This window comes from Triturus cristatus, chromosome 10 (assembly GCF_964204655.1).
Source record: "Triturus cristatus chromosome 10, aTriCri1.1, whole genome shotgun sequence".
NCBI classification, from domain to species: Eukaryota; Metazoa; Chordata; class Amphibia; order Caudata; family Salamandridae; genus Triturus; species Triturus cristatus.
Genome location: NC_140593.1, coordinates 1,156,932,854 through 1,156,950,238, shown reverse-complemented (window position 1 = coordinate 1,156,950,238; position 17,385 = coordinate 1,156,932,854). Strand labels below are relative to the sequence as shown.

At 46.0% G+C, this 17,385-nt stretch overlaps 1 protein-coding gene across 3 annotated transcripts in view; it reads right to left on the bottom strand.

Moving 5' to 3' along the window:
- Positions 1–17,385, bottom strand: part of SYN1 (synapsin I) — a 561,211-nt gene that overhangs the window by 195,243 nt on the left and 348,583 nt on the right. For all 3 annotated transcript variants that reach the window (XM_085629525.1, XM_085629526.1, XM_085629527.1), the window contains exon 7: positions 6,088–6,230. In XM_085629525.1, coding sequence (XP_085485651.1) covers positions 6,088–6,230 — 143 coding nt within the window. The remainder of the gene's footprint in view (positions 1–6,087; positions 6,231–17,385) is intronic.

Sequence of the window (17,385 nt, the reverse complement as noted above, 5' to 3'; positions counted from 1 at the left end):
GTCAATAGGTCCTTACAAATTGGAGGCCCCGCTTCTTTTAACAACTGGTTGTGGTGAAAATTTGTTGGGCTTAGATTTATTGAAGAGATTGTATGCGACATTACATTGTTCCCCTTCTGGTGTACGTCTTACCTTAGGTAAGAAATTGGCCTCACCGATGTACTTGTCTAAAGATCAGCTTCTCCCTGAATTACAATCTCTTCCAGCCACCCTCTGGGCCACCGGCCCCAATGATGTGGGCCTCCTGCGGATTCCTCCCTACATTGTAACACTCAAGCCTAATACCAAATTTCCTCGCATTCCACAGTATAACATTTCCAGTGACGGCGAAAAAGCTCTTTTGACTATAGTTCATGATTTGGTACAAAATGGTGCGGTTGAAGAGACTAGGGGCAATGTATACAATAGCCCTGTTCTGCCTGTTTTTAAACAAACCAACACTTCTCAGCCACCTGTCTACCGTTTTGTGATTTATCTCAGAGAGGTCAACAAGATTGTGATACCGCAATTCCCTGTTGTCCCGGATATTAATGCCCTGCTGACAATGATACCAGCCTCAGCTTCCTGGTTTTCTGTCATTAACCTCAAAAATGCTTTCTTCAGCATTCCCATTGCTGAGGAAAGTAGGGATATTTTTGGCTTCTCCTTAGCAGGCTGAAGCTTCCGGTTCAAGCGAGCTCCTCAAGGCTATTGCGAGAGCCCCTCCATTTATAGTCAAGCATTGAAATCACAGCTCGATACTTTGTGTTTACCACAAGGGGCCACTCTCATTCAATATGTGGATGACCTATTGGTTGCAGCAGATTCTGAAGGCACTTGTAAAAAGGCTACCATGTCACTGCTACGCCACTTATCTGACCACAACCACAAGGTTTCACCATCAAAATTGCAATATTGCTGCCAAGAGGTTACCTACCTAGGTCATCTCTTGTCAAAGGAGGGACGGCGATTGACCCCAGAACGTATCCAAGCAATTGCCCAAATGCCTATTCCATGTACGCAAAAAGAGGTGCGTGCCTTTTTAGGTATTACCTCTTATTGTAGACAATTGATCCCCAATTTTTCCCTCCTGGCAAAGCCCTTGTTGGCACTTACTCTTAAAGATATACCACACCCGCTTCCATGGACTGCTGAATGTCAGAAAAGTTTCACTGATTTACGCACTGCCTTGTGCTCTGCCCCTGTGTTAGGTACTCCTGATTACAATAAGCCTTTCACACTCTATGTTCATGAGAATGAAGGTTGCGCGTTATCAGTTTTAATGCAACCATTTGGGGACAAGCAACGTCCCTGTGCCTATTTTTCGGCCACGTTAGATCCAGTGGCCAAGACATTACCTAGCTGTTTGAGGGCTACAGCAGCAGCGGCAGTTTCCATTCGCCAGTCTGCTGGATTGGTATTAGACAATACCCTTATGGTCATGGTACCGCATGCTGTAGATACCCTCCTAAATAGAACAAAGACTCAACACCTCACGAGTGCCTGCCTTTCGGGGTACGAATTGACGCTCCTGGCTAGCCACATACACATTAAGCGATGTAATACCTTGAACCCGGCAGCATTGCTGCCAATTCCAGTAGAAAATGACACTCAGGAGCAACACGACTGCTTCCTCCGCACGGAGGAAGAAACAAAAGGCAGAGTTGATTTAAAGGATACTCCACTCCCGGTCCCGGATGGGACCCTATGGGTGGACGGTTCTTGCTTTAAGCTTCCCAATGGTGAAACGACCTCAGCCTATGCAGTCACTACCTTATACACTGTTGTAGAAACGGCGCGTATTATACATAACTCAGCCCAGGCAGCTGAATTGATAGCACTGACTAGAGCTTGTGTGTTGGCTGAAGGAAAAAGGGTGAATGTGTATACTGATAGTCAGTATGCGTTTGGGGTGGCCCATAGTTTTGGCTGCCTGTGGAAGGAAAGAGGGTTTCTCACATCCCATGGCACTAAGATACAGCATGGCCAATTGGTAAATGACCTCCTTGAATCGCTCACCTTGCCCACTCAGATAGCGATTGTGAAGTGTAGTGCACATAAGACGATCATTGATGATGTAGGTCAAGGAAATGCTTTCGCAGGCCACATAGCAAAAGAGACAGCTAGAGACACTACAAGCCGCATGTATGTTGTGGGCTCTGCTAGATGGGTTTCACAAGGGGGGATGTGTGAGAATACTGTGGACAGTGTGAAAATGATCCAGGCAGAAGCCACAGAGAAGGAATTGAGTACGTGGAAAGAAAGTATAGGAAGATTGGATGTGACAGGGTGCTGGACAGACTTGTCAGAACATCAACGCTGGTTGTTACCAGATGCTTATGTACTGCCAGTAGTTACCATGGCACATGGTCCAGCCCATATTAGCGGTAAAGGTATATGGAAGCTTCTGGCTCCGGTATGGAAGAATGTGGGGATCTCTAAATGTGCAGACAATCTGGTTAAGCATTGTATTGTATGCTTGATGCATAACCCGGGGAAGGGAACACCAACACCAGCAGGACACTTTGCTCCCCCAACTTACCCTTTTGAGGTTTTACAAATAGACTACATCCACATGGAACGATGTAACAATCTGAAGTACGTTCTTGTTGTGGTATGTGCCTTCTCCCGATGGGTAGAGGCCTATCCCCTGAAAGATAATACTGCTCTTTCCACGGCAAAGTCCTTTTGAAGGAGTTTCTGCCAAGATTTGGGTTACCAAGAATTATTTGGAGTGACAACGGAAGTGAGTTTGTGGGTCAGATCATGCAGAAAGTATGTGCAGGCCTTGGCATTCAGCAAAAATTCCACGCAGCAAACCATCCTCAGTCAGCAGGTTTGGTGGAATGCTATAATGGCACCCTTAAGCTTAAGCTGGCGAAAATACAAGCCAGCACGGGTCTCGCCTGGCCTGATGCCTTGCCCTTGGCTCTCTTATCCACCAGAACAACCACCCATTCCCGTATGGGACTTAGTCCTTATGAGGTTGTCTTTGGACGCCCTGCAAATGTTTGGGGAGTCCCAAGGCCAAAGAAATACTCCGAGATAGAGCATCCATTGTTGATTGACTATTTACATGATCTAACCACTAAGTTACGTGTCCTTCATCAACAGGTACAAGATACTTTGCCCCAGGCTTCAACGGATCCTGGTCACGCCATACGGCTGGGAGACTGGGTCTGTGTCAAAAACTTCCAGAGGTCAAAGAACTTGGAACCTCGCTGGAGAGAACCCCGTCAGGTGCTACTGACGACGCGTACTGCAGTAAAGGTGGTCGGCAAAAAGAACTGGGTACATGGGGTACATTGCAAGAAAGTGCCCCTACCATTGCCTTATGATCAATGGGTTCATAAACAAATTAGTGACTCTGAAATCGGAAGAACACCAAAATTTGGACTATTCAGCGATGCACGCCTAGACTTTGCCGGAGCAGGACAAGACGACGACGCGGTCCTCCAGACAGCTATACCACCGGCAGTGAAATTGGACACTACTAAACCACATCTCCTTTTCCAAGAACAAACTGTACTTGGTTCCCAGAGGTACGATTTGAGGCCCAGATAGTGCTTCATTGATTTTTGTCTTTATCCTGATTTCCACATGATTGCAGGGCCGTGATCGTAAGTCTCAGAATTGTGACCCAAATGTGGCTCTAGGCCTGTGGGACTTGTAGGAAAGTATAAAGAACTACAGACAATCACAGCTGAGTGAAGCAACCTCCCGTCACGGGCAATATTTAGAGCTGGAAATTACTGTTAACAAGGGAATGGACAAAATACAAACAAGGAGCACAAAGCATTGTAAATTATTGCATAATCGTTTTATAGTGGTTTTAATAATATTGATTTTGATATGTATTATATTGTCTTGTATAGGATGGGGACTACATGTAATTTTTACACAGCCTACCCCCAAAGTTACGGTTGAAATGCATACACATGGCACTCTACCACCTCATGTTGAGTCAAGAAGGAGTGAATTCTGCAATAACACACTTGTTTCCATGCTACACCAACATCAATTGGCCACAAATGCGACAAACTGTTGGGTTTGTGGTCTTCTGCCAAGCTCGGTGAATACTGGAATGCCATACATTACCCTTCCTTTTTCATTTAATGGCTCTTGTAGTGCATGGTGGGAATTGAGCGCCAGTTGGGTCTTTTCTGGAGATGGGGATACACGAGAAGTAAGGAGCTTGGGAGTACATCTATACCATTTATGTTGGCGAGACAGAAAAAGGATATATGGGACGGATAGTGAGAAGTCAGAATATGCTGACCGCCTTGTCACGCTTCAGAACAGGATGGTATTAAATATCATCCTTGCTGACCGTAGGGGCGTATGCAGATTGATCGGATCTAGCTGCTGCATTTTTATTCCAGACAACGCCCCTACAGTATACCAAGCCATCTCTAAGCTACGTAAGATCGCTGAGTCCGTTCACCAGGATGAAGGGAATTGGTCTCTGATGGGATGGTTTGGGGGACTACTGTTTACATGGGGATGGAAGATTCTTACCTTTGTCGGAGCGACTTTGGCTATTCTCTTCTCATGTTGCCATTGCCTACAATGTGGTCCAGCTATATGCGGACTCTGCGCCACCCTGTGTGTTCCAAATCCGGTATCGCAGAAGGCAGCAAACACAAAGATAATGCTGCAACAACAGCTTGTAGATTTCATGGCTATTGAAGTCGATTCAGATTAACACCAGCCTCTGGTTTCTTTGCCTGAGTAATGGCAAAAGGAGGGTCTGAGGAAATTCAAAATACGGCCCCGTCTTTGCTTGTAACACCACTACGCTGTTGCACTCACTCAGGCCCCTTCAACCTTCAAAGCGTTTCTTTCACATTCTATACTGTTGCACATATTACACGACCTTTCCTGTTTCCCCGAGCTAAGTCCATTCTGAGACCCGGCTCGAAGCAACTAATCCCCCAGATAACCATCTATTGACCCTTGGTGACCGTTCTTGGCCTCTCCAGTTGTTTTACGAATCACCATCTTCAACACGCAAACACGTCCTGTCGTAAATTAATTCGACCTAGGAATGGCTATGCCACCTGACCTATAGGGTCGGGTAGAGAACACGACCTTAGGGAAGGAATTTCTATTACCCATTATCCTGTATCTTAAACAAAGAATGTTTTCTTGTGGATGATTTGTATTTTTATTGCACCTTGTGGGGGTTGTTGCTTTAGGGGATTCAAGCGCTACAAAAGACTGTGAGCCACAAATTGAAGTGGCAGTCTCCTGAGAACCTACCACTGATGTACTTCTAGGACAACTGTACTTAGGTGCAGCTAATAAATTGAAGTTCCTATGCCAGACAGAGAGTTCTGTGTCTCTGTAATTTGGAAGGCGAACTCAGAAGATTTTAGGTGTACTCTACGCCGCCAGGCTTAAGAAGCCCGGTTCTTCAAGTCTAAGCGTGGTACAGCGTGAGCCAGGAGTCCGCTTGGGTTGTGTTCTAGCTATTAGAGCGAGATCCTATAAACAAAACATGCTGGAATGCTTAGCTTCTTTATTCTATATACTCTCTTGATGTTCACTATTGCCAATATAATTGTGGGTTTTATTACCATTTTATTATATATTCCGTTGGGATATATAATAAAAGCCATAAGTATAAAATCCATATGTCTAAGTGTGTGCACAGTTCCAGGGTGGTAGGCTGAGGGGAAAACACTAACAAACTGCTGAATCTTTGCCAGGAGTGATAATTCGCTCTGAAATGGGCACTGTTCAGACAAGACAGCTGGGGCAGGTCGGGGGGCACCTGTCTAATGTCTCTGCTCTGCACTGCTAGGATAATAACTTTGCAGCTGTGGGACCGTGAGTAGTTTACCGGGTGTGACCGAAATCACTGTCAAGCATCAGAATGCCTCTGCTTCTATAAACGCAACTCAGGCAATAAATACATTACCCAAAATTTCTCATTTTTCTAGAACTCCGTGCACTTTCTAGAACGAATAACAAAGGACCATAACCCAAAAGATTGGCTCATAACTAAAAGAAAAGCCTAAAGTTATCACTCCTACCCCTAACGTATGAGTACCCGTTTCATAGAAAACAGACCACTCGAAGACACATAATTAAAAAGACACTCACATGTACGCTTTGTAGTTGTTTCCAATCTTCTGAATGCGGACGTCGTATTTGGCATCAATGAATGGCTCAGAGGTGGCATAAGTCTTGGTCAGGGCCACCACACTGGCAATGTCCTGGAAGTCGTACTGGTTGTCCACCTTCACCTGATGTGCCATGGATGAAAGTGGGTGTAAAGGTTAGATGGGTTCAAGGCAAGAGAGCGGAAGAGTGATAGAGACAGAGTAGATAGGAGAGAAGAGGGAAGTAAACAGGAAGAGAAGGTAAAGGAAGCACAATATAAAACGTGAATACAAGGAATAAAGAAAATGGAAATGTAAAGAAAGAAAGTAATGAAGAAAGATTAAAAAAAAGGCAGAAAATGTGAACCAAAGAGAAAATAATGGACAAGAAAACGAAAAAAAATGAAGAAAAAAAGAACAAAAAAGAAACAGGGATGAATAAAGAGAAAAACACACAATTAGAAAGAAACAGACAGGAAGAAAGATAATACAGAAAATAAAGAAACCATAAAAATAAGAATAACATAAAGAAAAAGGTCAAATAGATTGAATTGGAGAAAATGAGACAGTGGAAATAAAAAATAAAAAAGAATAATTACATTTAAAATAGAAGAATAGAAAGAAAAATAATTGTGAACATGAGAAAAAAAATGGGGAAAAGAGAGACGAGAGAACATTATGTACAATTTATTAAGCATAGAGGTAATAGTAGAAATGACGATCGTAGGCTTCTTATTGTTCTTTCATTGTTGTGTCCCTCAGCAGTGAGGATTATTTGCATGCAGGAGTCTTCTGATGAGAGAAGCTGCCTGTCGATCATTGATTGGTACAATAATAAAATGGTCTTCCAATAAATGATACTAGTGTGAAAGATTATGCATATTTTTATTAACCATGTTCTGGAGCCCTTCCACCCACCACCAAAGGATACTGCCATGAAGGCTGGTGTACAACTCACTACTAATGATGACTTGGATGAGGGTCGGTCACAGTGTGGATTTGATGGGGTTCTTGTTTTTTAATGCACTTTTGTAAAGTGTAGGGTCTGCTATTTGATTGAATGGCCTCTAACAGAGGTTCCATTAATGATATTAAGAAGTGTCGTCTAGACCCCCACCTGAGCCCTCACCAACGAAAAAACAACCATTGTTGTGCATTGCGCAGAAATGTGCATTATTGCATTCACCTCAATGGGACAGATTTACAAGCCCCATGCGCCACTTTTGCGTCACTTTTCCCATGTTAAAAATTACGCAAAAGTGGCGCAAGTGGCTTGTAAATCTGCCCCAATGTGCTTTAGACAAGACAAATTTTGCGACAGGTAATATAAAAAATTAAATTGTTGCAGTTTTATATATCACAAACTCGATCCAAAGGTATTAACGCACTTTGCATAAGCACCAATTACATTACAGCTGGAGAAATGTAGTTTTGGTCTCCACGGGGAGATTAAATGTTTGCCTAGAATCACAGGATGTTGAGCTGACGCCGAAACTCCAGCCTGGTCCCCCAGCTCCAATGTCAGCAGCTCTGGCAGTTACGCCATATTAGAGAAATAAGGACCGGTCATGCACACATCAGACACATGGCACCAGAGGCTGTCAGAGGGTGCCAACGTCACTTTGTTGAGTTCCAGGTGGTATTAATCCTTGAACTGGCACTACTGTCAGTGCTAGCAAAAGGTTAAAGGTCTCAGACGAGGGTGCTAACAGGACATCCTCCAAAGTACAGCTGACAACCCGTGCACCCTGCTCTCGCCTCCCCTGCCTTATTTAGAGTGCGGGGAAGACAACGTTGTGTTATGTCCTAAGTTCTAGTGCTTAGGATGTTGTGCTATACGGTTGTGCAAGGATTCTGGGGGGTATATTTACTAATGCTTCAGGCAACCCAGAGCAGCAAGCAAAGTTGCTGTGCTGTGTTGAGTGAAACAGAGAGAGCAGAAATGTGGCAACTCTACTAAGATATGGGGCACTTCTGCTCCCTCCGAGAGCTGGCGCTCCGTGTGCTGACTAGCGCCAATGCAGGCCCCGCGCACCATGCTGCACGGGTGCGAGCGTTATGGGCAGGATTGTTTTTGTGCAAACAGAGATTCTTTAGTGCACAAAAATAATCCTTAGAGGCACTTTTACTTCTACGTATGCTGCAGAATGCAGCACATGTGGAAAGAGAAAATAACAAGGAGAGTTGAAAATATTTCTCCTCGTTATGCCTCTATGTGGTAGGGCCACCATTCTGGCACAATGACAGGTTTACCACCTTCAATACATCTGGGATTGCGTCACATTCCATGGGTGGATGCATGACAACACCCCTCCTCAATCCATGGAACGCTTACCACTATCCCCGCGCTGCACTGCATTACTTTAGAAAGTCACGCTAGACGGTACAAATTGCCCCCTGCACGGCCTTGTAAATCTTACTACTTTGCAATGTCCATGTGTCACCTTGCCTGAAGCAAGGACAACACAAAGGCAAAATCTGGACCCATGTGTGCAGTGCAGTTGCTGATGGTGGTGTCCTGTTATTGTGGGGCCATTAATGCTCCTATCTGTGGTGAGGATTTATTATTGTGACCCCCCCCCTCAATTGGTCTGTGGTGTATTCCGGCAAGGCCACACCATAAACGCATATATCGACACCATTGTACTTGAGGACTGGAGAACTGTGAAAAGGATTCTCTCCTTCAATATTTGCGTGACTTTCTGTGCCTCATGAGAGCTGTCGGGGGAAGCATAGAAAAACAGGCTCTCCTTGAAGGCATACACTGATCTGGAGCTTGGATGGCTAGAACACTGTCTCCCCCTTTGGAAACTCCCTATTGACAGACCTGATGTCAGTGGAGATGGTGTCAAGGTGCGGCTCCTCTGTAATGGCGGAGGAGCGTCGCCCCACTGGTCAGAGCCAGTCAGCGAAAAATAAAATGATGATAAAACAAATCTATCATTTTCTTTTCACCTGACTTACTGAGCCAGGGAGTCGTGGGCGGGGCCGGGCCATGGCAGGGAGGAGGAGTGATGGGCACTGTAAAGTGTGCATGTCGGTTTGGCCGGGCATCTTAGACTGACCAAACAGACATGCGCACTTAGGTTTCTCCAACCCAGCTGTGCTGACAGCCGGGTTGGAGAAAAGCCGCAGGCTCCCTGTGCGTGAGCGAGCATCAGACCAGCCCGCTCAGCCAAACCCCATGCTGCTCTCATGCTTGGTAGAGCATGAGAGCAGCATCAGGATTGGGTGGGGAGCCTGTGCTTTGTGCCCCACTGACTGCTGGGAGGAGAGAAGCACTGAGGCGGCCAGCAATGTCAGTGTTGGTGGCAGGACAGGTAATTTTTTTAAATTATTATTCCACTAATCACCCCCCACTTTAGTTTTGCTGCGGTCGCCACTGCAATAAGAATGGCCTGTTGCTGCCAGAAATCCTCCTGCCCTGATGTGCAAGGTAAACCATGGGTTTTCAACACAAAATGTCTTTAAATGTCCAACAGCTTGGAGATGGGGAAGGCCCCAGGCGTGGTGGACATTAGCTATGATACCCGTGAGGATCGACACTCACTCTAGGAATTATATTCAGGGATAACATAATTGACAACAGGTTTATCCTGTCAACATGATGTAGTAGACCTAAACTAAGGTTCTTCTTTCTCAGAATGGTGAGGGAGCAGTTTTCGGGGCAAAAAGTCCTTCGACAAGGTGGACTACCGTAAATGAAGCCGCCTGGCCACAGCTGCTGTGTCCGAACGCTGAGCTCTCAAGGACTGGATACTTGGACCTGAACATATGAGTAGGCCAAGGCAACATTTAAATAATGCTAGAGAAATTTCAGGAATTTCATCTTCCATTTGTTTCGCATAATTCCCAAAATGATATCAAACACCAATTTTCAGAATTATGCGCCAATTGTGGAAAACATTTACTGCGAATGTATGGGAACAATGGAATGTACGGAACAACAGAATGTAAGCGACTATCGTTCACCGTGCTTTGGGGGTTTTTGCAATTTGTTTAGCACCAAGTCAGTCGTATAATAAAGTATTTGCATTTCACATAATTATGCGCAATTTGATTAAATTTTACTAAAATTTTGCCTAATTACACAAAAGATATTACACAAATTTCCCATGTTTATATATAAGGAAAATTGATAAGCATTGTCCCAGTTTCTCCTGTCAAAGTCTGAAGCCCCTCTCCTTAACTTGCTATTGTGCACAATCTCGAATGCACCCTTCCCTTGTACCTTATATTTCTTATATCCCCTTGCAGCGCTCTACTGCCTGCAAGCTAGGTTTGTGCTATAGAAATACCAATACATCAATACATTCACTTCTAAGGTAAACGGCTCTGGCATTTGCATTGACGCACTAATCGTTGCATTTGACAAGCGATCCTGCTTGGCAGTCGCTGCCACCCGCTGTCAGTTAAGACTGATTCTTTTTGCACATAAGTTACTCAGTACCCCCCCTCCCCCCAAGGCCAGCGACTGTCTAATCTTCTGTGGTTCCTGATCTATATGAAGTCAATAATTCCACTGTTGAACAGGGCCTTAGGCCGTTTCTTGACACAAACTATTTAGAGAGATCGATACGGATTTTACAGCATTTTTAGTACCGCAGGAGACTTTTTAATGCGTTTTCTCAATGTGCCTATTAATCCTCCGGTGTGCTGAGCGCCGCCAGCCGTAGACAGCAGCGTCCGTATTACAGATAGGATATACATTCCGTTTTTGCGCCATGGCGCACCTTAAAGCAGGTGTGCCGGGTGCAAACATGGAAAGAGGGTCCAATCAGAAAGAATGCGCTGCCCTCGGGATAGCCGCGAACCCGTGCTGGCCCCCAGGGCCACGCATTCAAGTGAGATACAAAGCAGGTGTTTAAAAGCTGTTCTGGGGTTTTCTGTATAGGCAGCAACCCGTCTTCACTTTTAAAAGGGATTCGAGATACCCTTACAGGCAGGAGCAGCGAGGGGTGGCACCCGCCTGCAGGGGAATGGCTGGGGGCTCCACGGGACCCCCTTTCATTCCTTTAGAGGGCTGCATTTAGAAGGTGTACTGAAAGTGCGCCACCTTTTTGTGGCACACTTTCAATGCGCCTTCTAAAGGCATGTTTGCCTCTGTGCCCACATTGGTAATACGGTGCAGAGGCAAAGCGAGTCCCTCATTTGCTTGGGGCCACGCCCTCATGCAAATAGAGGAACGCCCTCTAATGATAGCCCCTGCGCTGTATGTGCGCCATCGATATCTGTATTACAAATGGGGCTGCACAAGTATCTGGGGCCCCTTCTGTAATACCAAAGTGCCCCGTGGGTGCATAAAGCAGGCTCAAACGCCGGTTGTGCCCCCGGGGCACTTGTGTAATATGGACCCAGATTGCATAGTGCTGCGACCTCTGTATAACAGTACCTCTGTTTTAACTATTGTGAGAGTCACCTTTTATTTCCCTATGTCCTCTCCCAAAACCTGCCGTTTTTACTTGTAATTATTTATTTATTTATTCATTTATTTATCTATTTTTAGCATTTTCAATAATTCTGACTAGTCAGATTTCAGCCACCTTGGACACACTGATGCAGCAGGAAGAGCAGGGGCATGGGCACTGGTGGCGGGAGGGGCAGGGAGAGCCGATTTTAGTCAGAGAGAAGGAAGGAGCGTGGTCAGAAGGGGAACACGATGACAGAATGGAAGGGTGTATCCATCCAGGATTGTACCAAAATTGCCCATTTGGATGAAGAAATAAAGAGGAATTCAGTTTTGGAAGGTTAGTCTTAAGTGATTTGAAGTCATCCAGTCTTGGAGTGTATTTTGAATGTTGACAAGGTGCAAGATGCCATTTGGAGAGCGACCTTTTTAGGTCTCGCCTGGCTATCGCGTAAGCGATTGCACAGCAAGACTTATGTAGGGGCTTCAGAAAATGCTCCCAAAGGCTTCCCAGGCGGATCGGGTGGCGGTTACGCGCACAACCACGCGCATTCCATTTGCCACCAGCTACTTCCTGCGCATGCGCCGCCTCACGCATTCAGAGAGATTTAGTAAGGGGCACAAGACCTTAGGAATGCGGTTTATGGCCAGTGAATGTGAGGCATTCAAGCACGAAGCTGGCATCTGGCATCGGACTTGAAAGCAGCAGACTGCTTTCGCCAGCGTGCGCTCGGCCTCACTTCCTGCATCCCCTCTTACAACAATTAACTTTCGTTATAACTCACACCCCATATGTTAGTTAATATAAATTCAGGTGTAGATTATATAGGTCGGAAACCAAAAGTTTTTAGATCTTTATGTAATTTAGCAAGGAAACAAGGTCTTTATGATGCTTGGAATCGACTTAAAAAATCCCAGCATGGTAGCACTTTCTACTCTGCTCCCCATAACAAACTGTTTCGTCTTGATTATATATGTGCTTCTTCTTCTATTTTGGTAGATGCCACTATTATGTTATTGCCAAGATTAATTTCAGATCACAACCCCCTCGTGTTAAAATTCCAGGTCTCTGCTGGGTCTTGTGCAAGATATAATTGGACCCTTGATAGGAAGCTACTAGCAGATGAGGAATATCAGGATTGCATTAAACTTTGGCTTCCAAGCTTTTTCTCAATTAATAATGGCTCTGCCCCAGATACAGTGGTCTGGGATACTTTCAAGGCCGGTGTAAGGGGGGAAACCCTTAGATATGTACTAAGGAAACGTAATGCTATGAGACAAAAAACTGAACAAGCTATGTTAGAGCTAAGTGTATTGGAGCGAGTGCTAGCTCAGAAGATTAAAGACCGGATGGACGTCTCTGTAGTACAAAATAACATTGTCAAACAGAGATTTCTAATCTATAAACAGCACGCGGACGAAGCAGCTGCTAAATATTTGACATTCCGAAGGGAATGTATTGAATATGGGGAGCAGGTGGGGAAAGTGCTGGCCAATAGAATAAGGCAAAAACAGTCACAAAGTAAAATTGACAAAATTAAGGATATAGATGGGTCTCTACAAAATTCGGAGTCTGGTATCCTCAAGGTATTTAAACATTTTTATCAAAAGCTTTACGAAAGCGGGAAAACCTCTGACCCGTGGGGCTATTTAGGTGAAATTACTACTGTTGGCCTGGGCCCGGCTCAGAAAGATAGTCTGTCCACTTTTATAACCTGGGAGGAAATTACTCAAGCAATGGTATCTTTACCAAGAGGGAAAGCAATGTGGCCAGATATGATTCCTTTGGAGTTTTATGTCTCCTTCCAGGTGGAGTTGCGGGACGCGCTACTATCTTTATTTCAGGAAGCATTCAGGGGTATAGTACCCGATTCATGGTCTAAAACAACTATAATTGTCTTTAAAAAGAAAGGGAAGGACGAGGTCGAGCCAGCCTCATACCGTCCAATCACATTAATCAATTCAGATAGTAAGATTTTTTCTAAAATACTTGCTAGAAGATTAGGAAAGATTATAGCACCATTAGTCTCACTACGCCAGCACGGGTTTGTGGCAGGTAGAGGTACCACGGACCATATTCGTCGAATAATATCTCTTCTGGACTGGTCCCAGGTTTCTGAAGTCCCAATAGGGGTGGCCCTGTTGGATGCCGAGAAGGCATTCGACAGGGTCTCCTGGGAATTTCTATGGGCAGTTCTTTACTGGAAAGGCTTTCCAGCTTCCTTTATCAAGGCCATGCAGGCTATGTATATTTGTGCAGCTGCCACAATTCGTATTTCAGATAATCATTCAGGGGAGTTCAAGATATATAGGGGTACTCGGCAGGGGTGCCCCTGCTCCCCTCTTTTATTTGCTCTGTATATCGAGCCTCTGCTGATATATGATTTAGAGATTATTCCAGTACAGCCCGTGAGTGAACCTATTAAAGTTTTAGCCTATACGGACGATGTGGCTGTTGTCACATTGGATGTTGTCAATACGATGAGACGCATTGAAAGCCTGACATCAGAATTTGGTGCCGTGTCCGGCTACAAGCTGAACTTACATAAAACACAAGTTCTCTATACCGGTTCTGATGTCCTACCAGATGTTAATATAGTTACAGAGGCCATCTATCTGGGGGTCAAAATTGCTGTTAATGTACAGTCTATAGTTAATCTAAACTTTGATCCGACCCTAATTTCAACAAATAAAATGCTAGAGAATCTTGACTATTTGCATTTATCTCTCTATGGCAGGTGTAACGTTATAACTCACACCCCATATGCTCGTTCCCTCCCACCCTTCCTTTGATGTCCGCTTTTCTTGTTGTTTACAAACCACGCCACACACTGCTGCACGCCACACACTGCTGCACGCCACACACTGCTGCACGCCACACACTGTTGCACGCCGCACACTGCTGCACGCCTCACACTGCTGCATGCCTCACACTGCTGCACGCCACACACTGCTGCACGCCGCACACTGCTGCATGCCGCACACTGCTGCACGCCGAACACTGCTGCACTCCACACACTGCTTTTATGCGAGTTTATGCTACTTACATTGTAAATGACAATGCCTTTTATTTGTTTTAAAACCAAAACATAAATAAAAGGCATTGTAATTTTACAATGCCAATAGCTCAAACTCTTATAAATGCGAGACCTATTGCATTGCAAATGCTTGTTAATACATGTGGGTGTCATCTACATATTGATGATAGAAGATCCCAGATTTTCTTAGTAAGACTCCAACAGGCTCGATTAGGCCTGGGCGGTGAACTCCACTCCGTTCGTGGATTTTGTGGAGTTTTCCGCACTCCCCGGAGCATGTGGAGTTCGGAGCAGAGTTTTTTTTCCTTGCTCGCACTCAACAACGTTAAGTTGGCCAGCTAAGAAGATCCAACACTAGACCACCTCCCAGCAAGATTTCTCAGCGTGGGCAGTCACGGATGGTCATGACCGTTGATGTTGAGAATCCTTCCATTCGCTTTGAGGAAGCTTCCGCTCGAGCAGAACATGCACCCGAGTGGCAGAAAGAAGCACCGCCCTCTTGTACGGCGCATGGTGCTGTTCACGCTGATTTTCCACATGGGACAAACACCTGGTGCTAAAAATCAGCACAAACTGCGCATCCAAACGCACTCCGCTGCTTGCGGAAATCCGCATAGTGCGGAGGAGTTTTTTGGTCACTTCTCTGCAAACTCCGCCCAGGACTAGACTGAATATGGTCGGAGCAATGACAGATCCCTGAGGGACCACTAGGTCTACTGCCATTGGTTTTAACCTGTGTTACATTTAAGACTACAAGTCCCAGAATGCTGAGAAAAAAACAGGACTAATTTACTTAGTCATGCATGGACCTGGGAAATTAGGTATCTATTGGTATTGAGTGTCAAGGGGAAGATTGTGAGAGTGTGAGGAGTGGGCACAGGGGAAATAGTGTGGATATAGATTGCAAGAGTTGGTTGAGTAAGCTTGGGGATCAAATGGGGTAAAGATGGAACTAGTGGCGTGGGTACAGGGGAATGAGGGAGCACAGATTGGGAGAGCGGCAGGAGCGGATACAGATAGGAATGGAGTGAAGATGGGAGAGCTGCAGGAGTTTATATGGATAAGAATGTGAGAGTGATTGAGAGACCAGGAGGAAATGACAGAGACCACACAAGGAGGGTAAGACTGAGAGAGCAAAAACACTGAATAGGTAATACTGGGAGAGCAAGAGGAGTGGGTACAGAAGAGGAATGGTGCATAGCTTGGGGGTAAAGATAGGGGGTAAAGATCGCAGGAACGGGTGATAAAACAAGAACAACAGGGATAACTATTGGGGATGTGGTAGGAGTGTCTGCTGGAGTAAAGTGTAAAGATTACAAGTAGGTATTGAGGAAGGAGAAGAGGGGAACATCTGAGAAAGTCAGATATTAAAAGAGGGAAATGAGGAAAGATTAAGAAAGAGGGACGAGAATACATAGGAAAATGACACTGTAAAATTTCACAGTTTGTTCTAATGGAAGGAATAGTGTAACGTTTGGCAGAGCAAGAGACTGAGCTAGAGGCTGAGTAATGGGAACACAGACTGGGGTAACAAAAGGAGAGGTACAGGAGAGACATGGTCAGACAGAGGAAAGGCATGGTCAGGCAGAAGAAGAGACATGGGCAGGGAGAGAAGAGAAGAGACATGGTCAGGCCGAGGAGAGACATGGTCAGTCAGAGGAAAGGCATGGTCAGGCAGAGGAGAGCCATGGTTGGGGAGAGAAGAGACATGGGCCGGGAGAGAAGAGACCTTGCCAGGCCAAGGAGAAACATGGTCAGGCAGAGGAACAACATGGCCAGGCAGAGGAGAGACAGGGTCAGACAGAGGAAAGGCATGGTCAGGCAGAGACGAGGCATGGCCAGGGAGAGAAGAGACATGGGCAGGGAGAGAAGAGACATGATCAGGCCGAGGAGAGACATGGTCAGGCAGAGGAGAGCACAGGGTCAGGCAGAGGAAAGACATGGCCAGGCAAAGGAGAGACATGGTAAGGCAGAGGACAGACAGGGTCAGACAGAGGAAAGGCATGGTCAGGCAGAGACGAGGCATGGCCAGGGAGAGAAGAGACATGGGCAGGGAGAGAAGAGACATGATCAGGCCAAGGAGAGACATGGTCAGGCAGAGGAGAGCACAGGGTCAGGCAGAAGAAAGACATGGCCAGGCAGAGGAGAGACATGGTCCGGCAGAGGAGAGCACAGGGTCAGGCAGAGGAAAAACATGGTTATGCAGAGGAGAGACATGGTCAGGCAGAGGAGAGACATGGTCAGCGAGAGAAGAGACATGGTCAGGCAGAGAAGAGACATGGGTAGGGAGACAGGTGACATGGTCAGGCCGAGGAGAGACATGGTCAGGCAGAGGAGAGACAGGGTCAGGCAGAGGAGAGACATGGTCAGGCAGAGGAGAGACATGGTCAGGCCGAGGAGAGACATGGTCAGGCAGAGGAGAGACATGCTCAGGTAGAGCAGAGACAGGACTAGGCAGAGGAGAGACATGGTCAGGCAGAAGAGAGACAGGGCAGGCAGAGGAGAGACATGGTCAGGTATAGGTGAGACGTGGTCAAGCAGAGGAAAGACATGGTCAGGCAGAGGAGAGACAGGGCCAGGTAGAGGAGAGACATGGTCAGGGAGAGGAGAGACATGGTCAGGCTGAAGAAAGACAAGGTCAGGCAGAGGAGAGACATGGTCAGGCAGAGGAGAGACATGGTCAGGCAGATTAGAGACATGGTCAGGCAGAGGAAAGACATGGTCAGGCCGAGGAAAGACATGGTCAGGTAGTGGAGAGATAAGGTCAGGCAGAGAGACATGGTCAGGCAGAGGAGAGATATGCTCAGGTAGAGGAGAGACAGGGCCAGGCAGAGGAGAGAAACGGTCAGGCAGA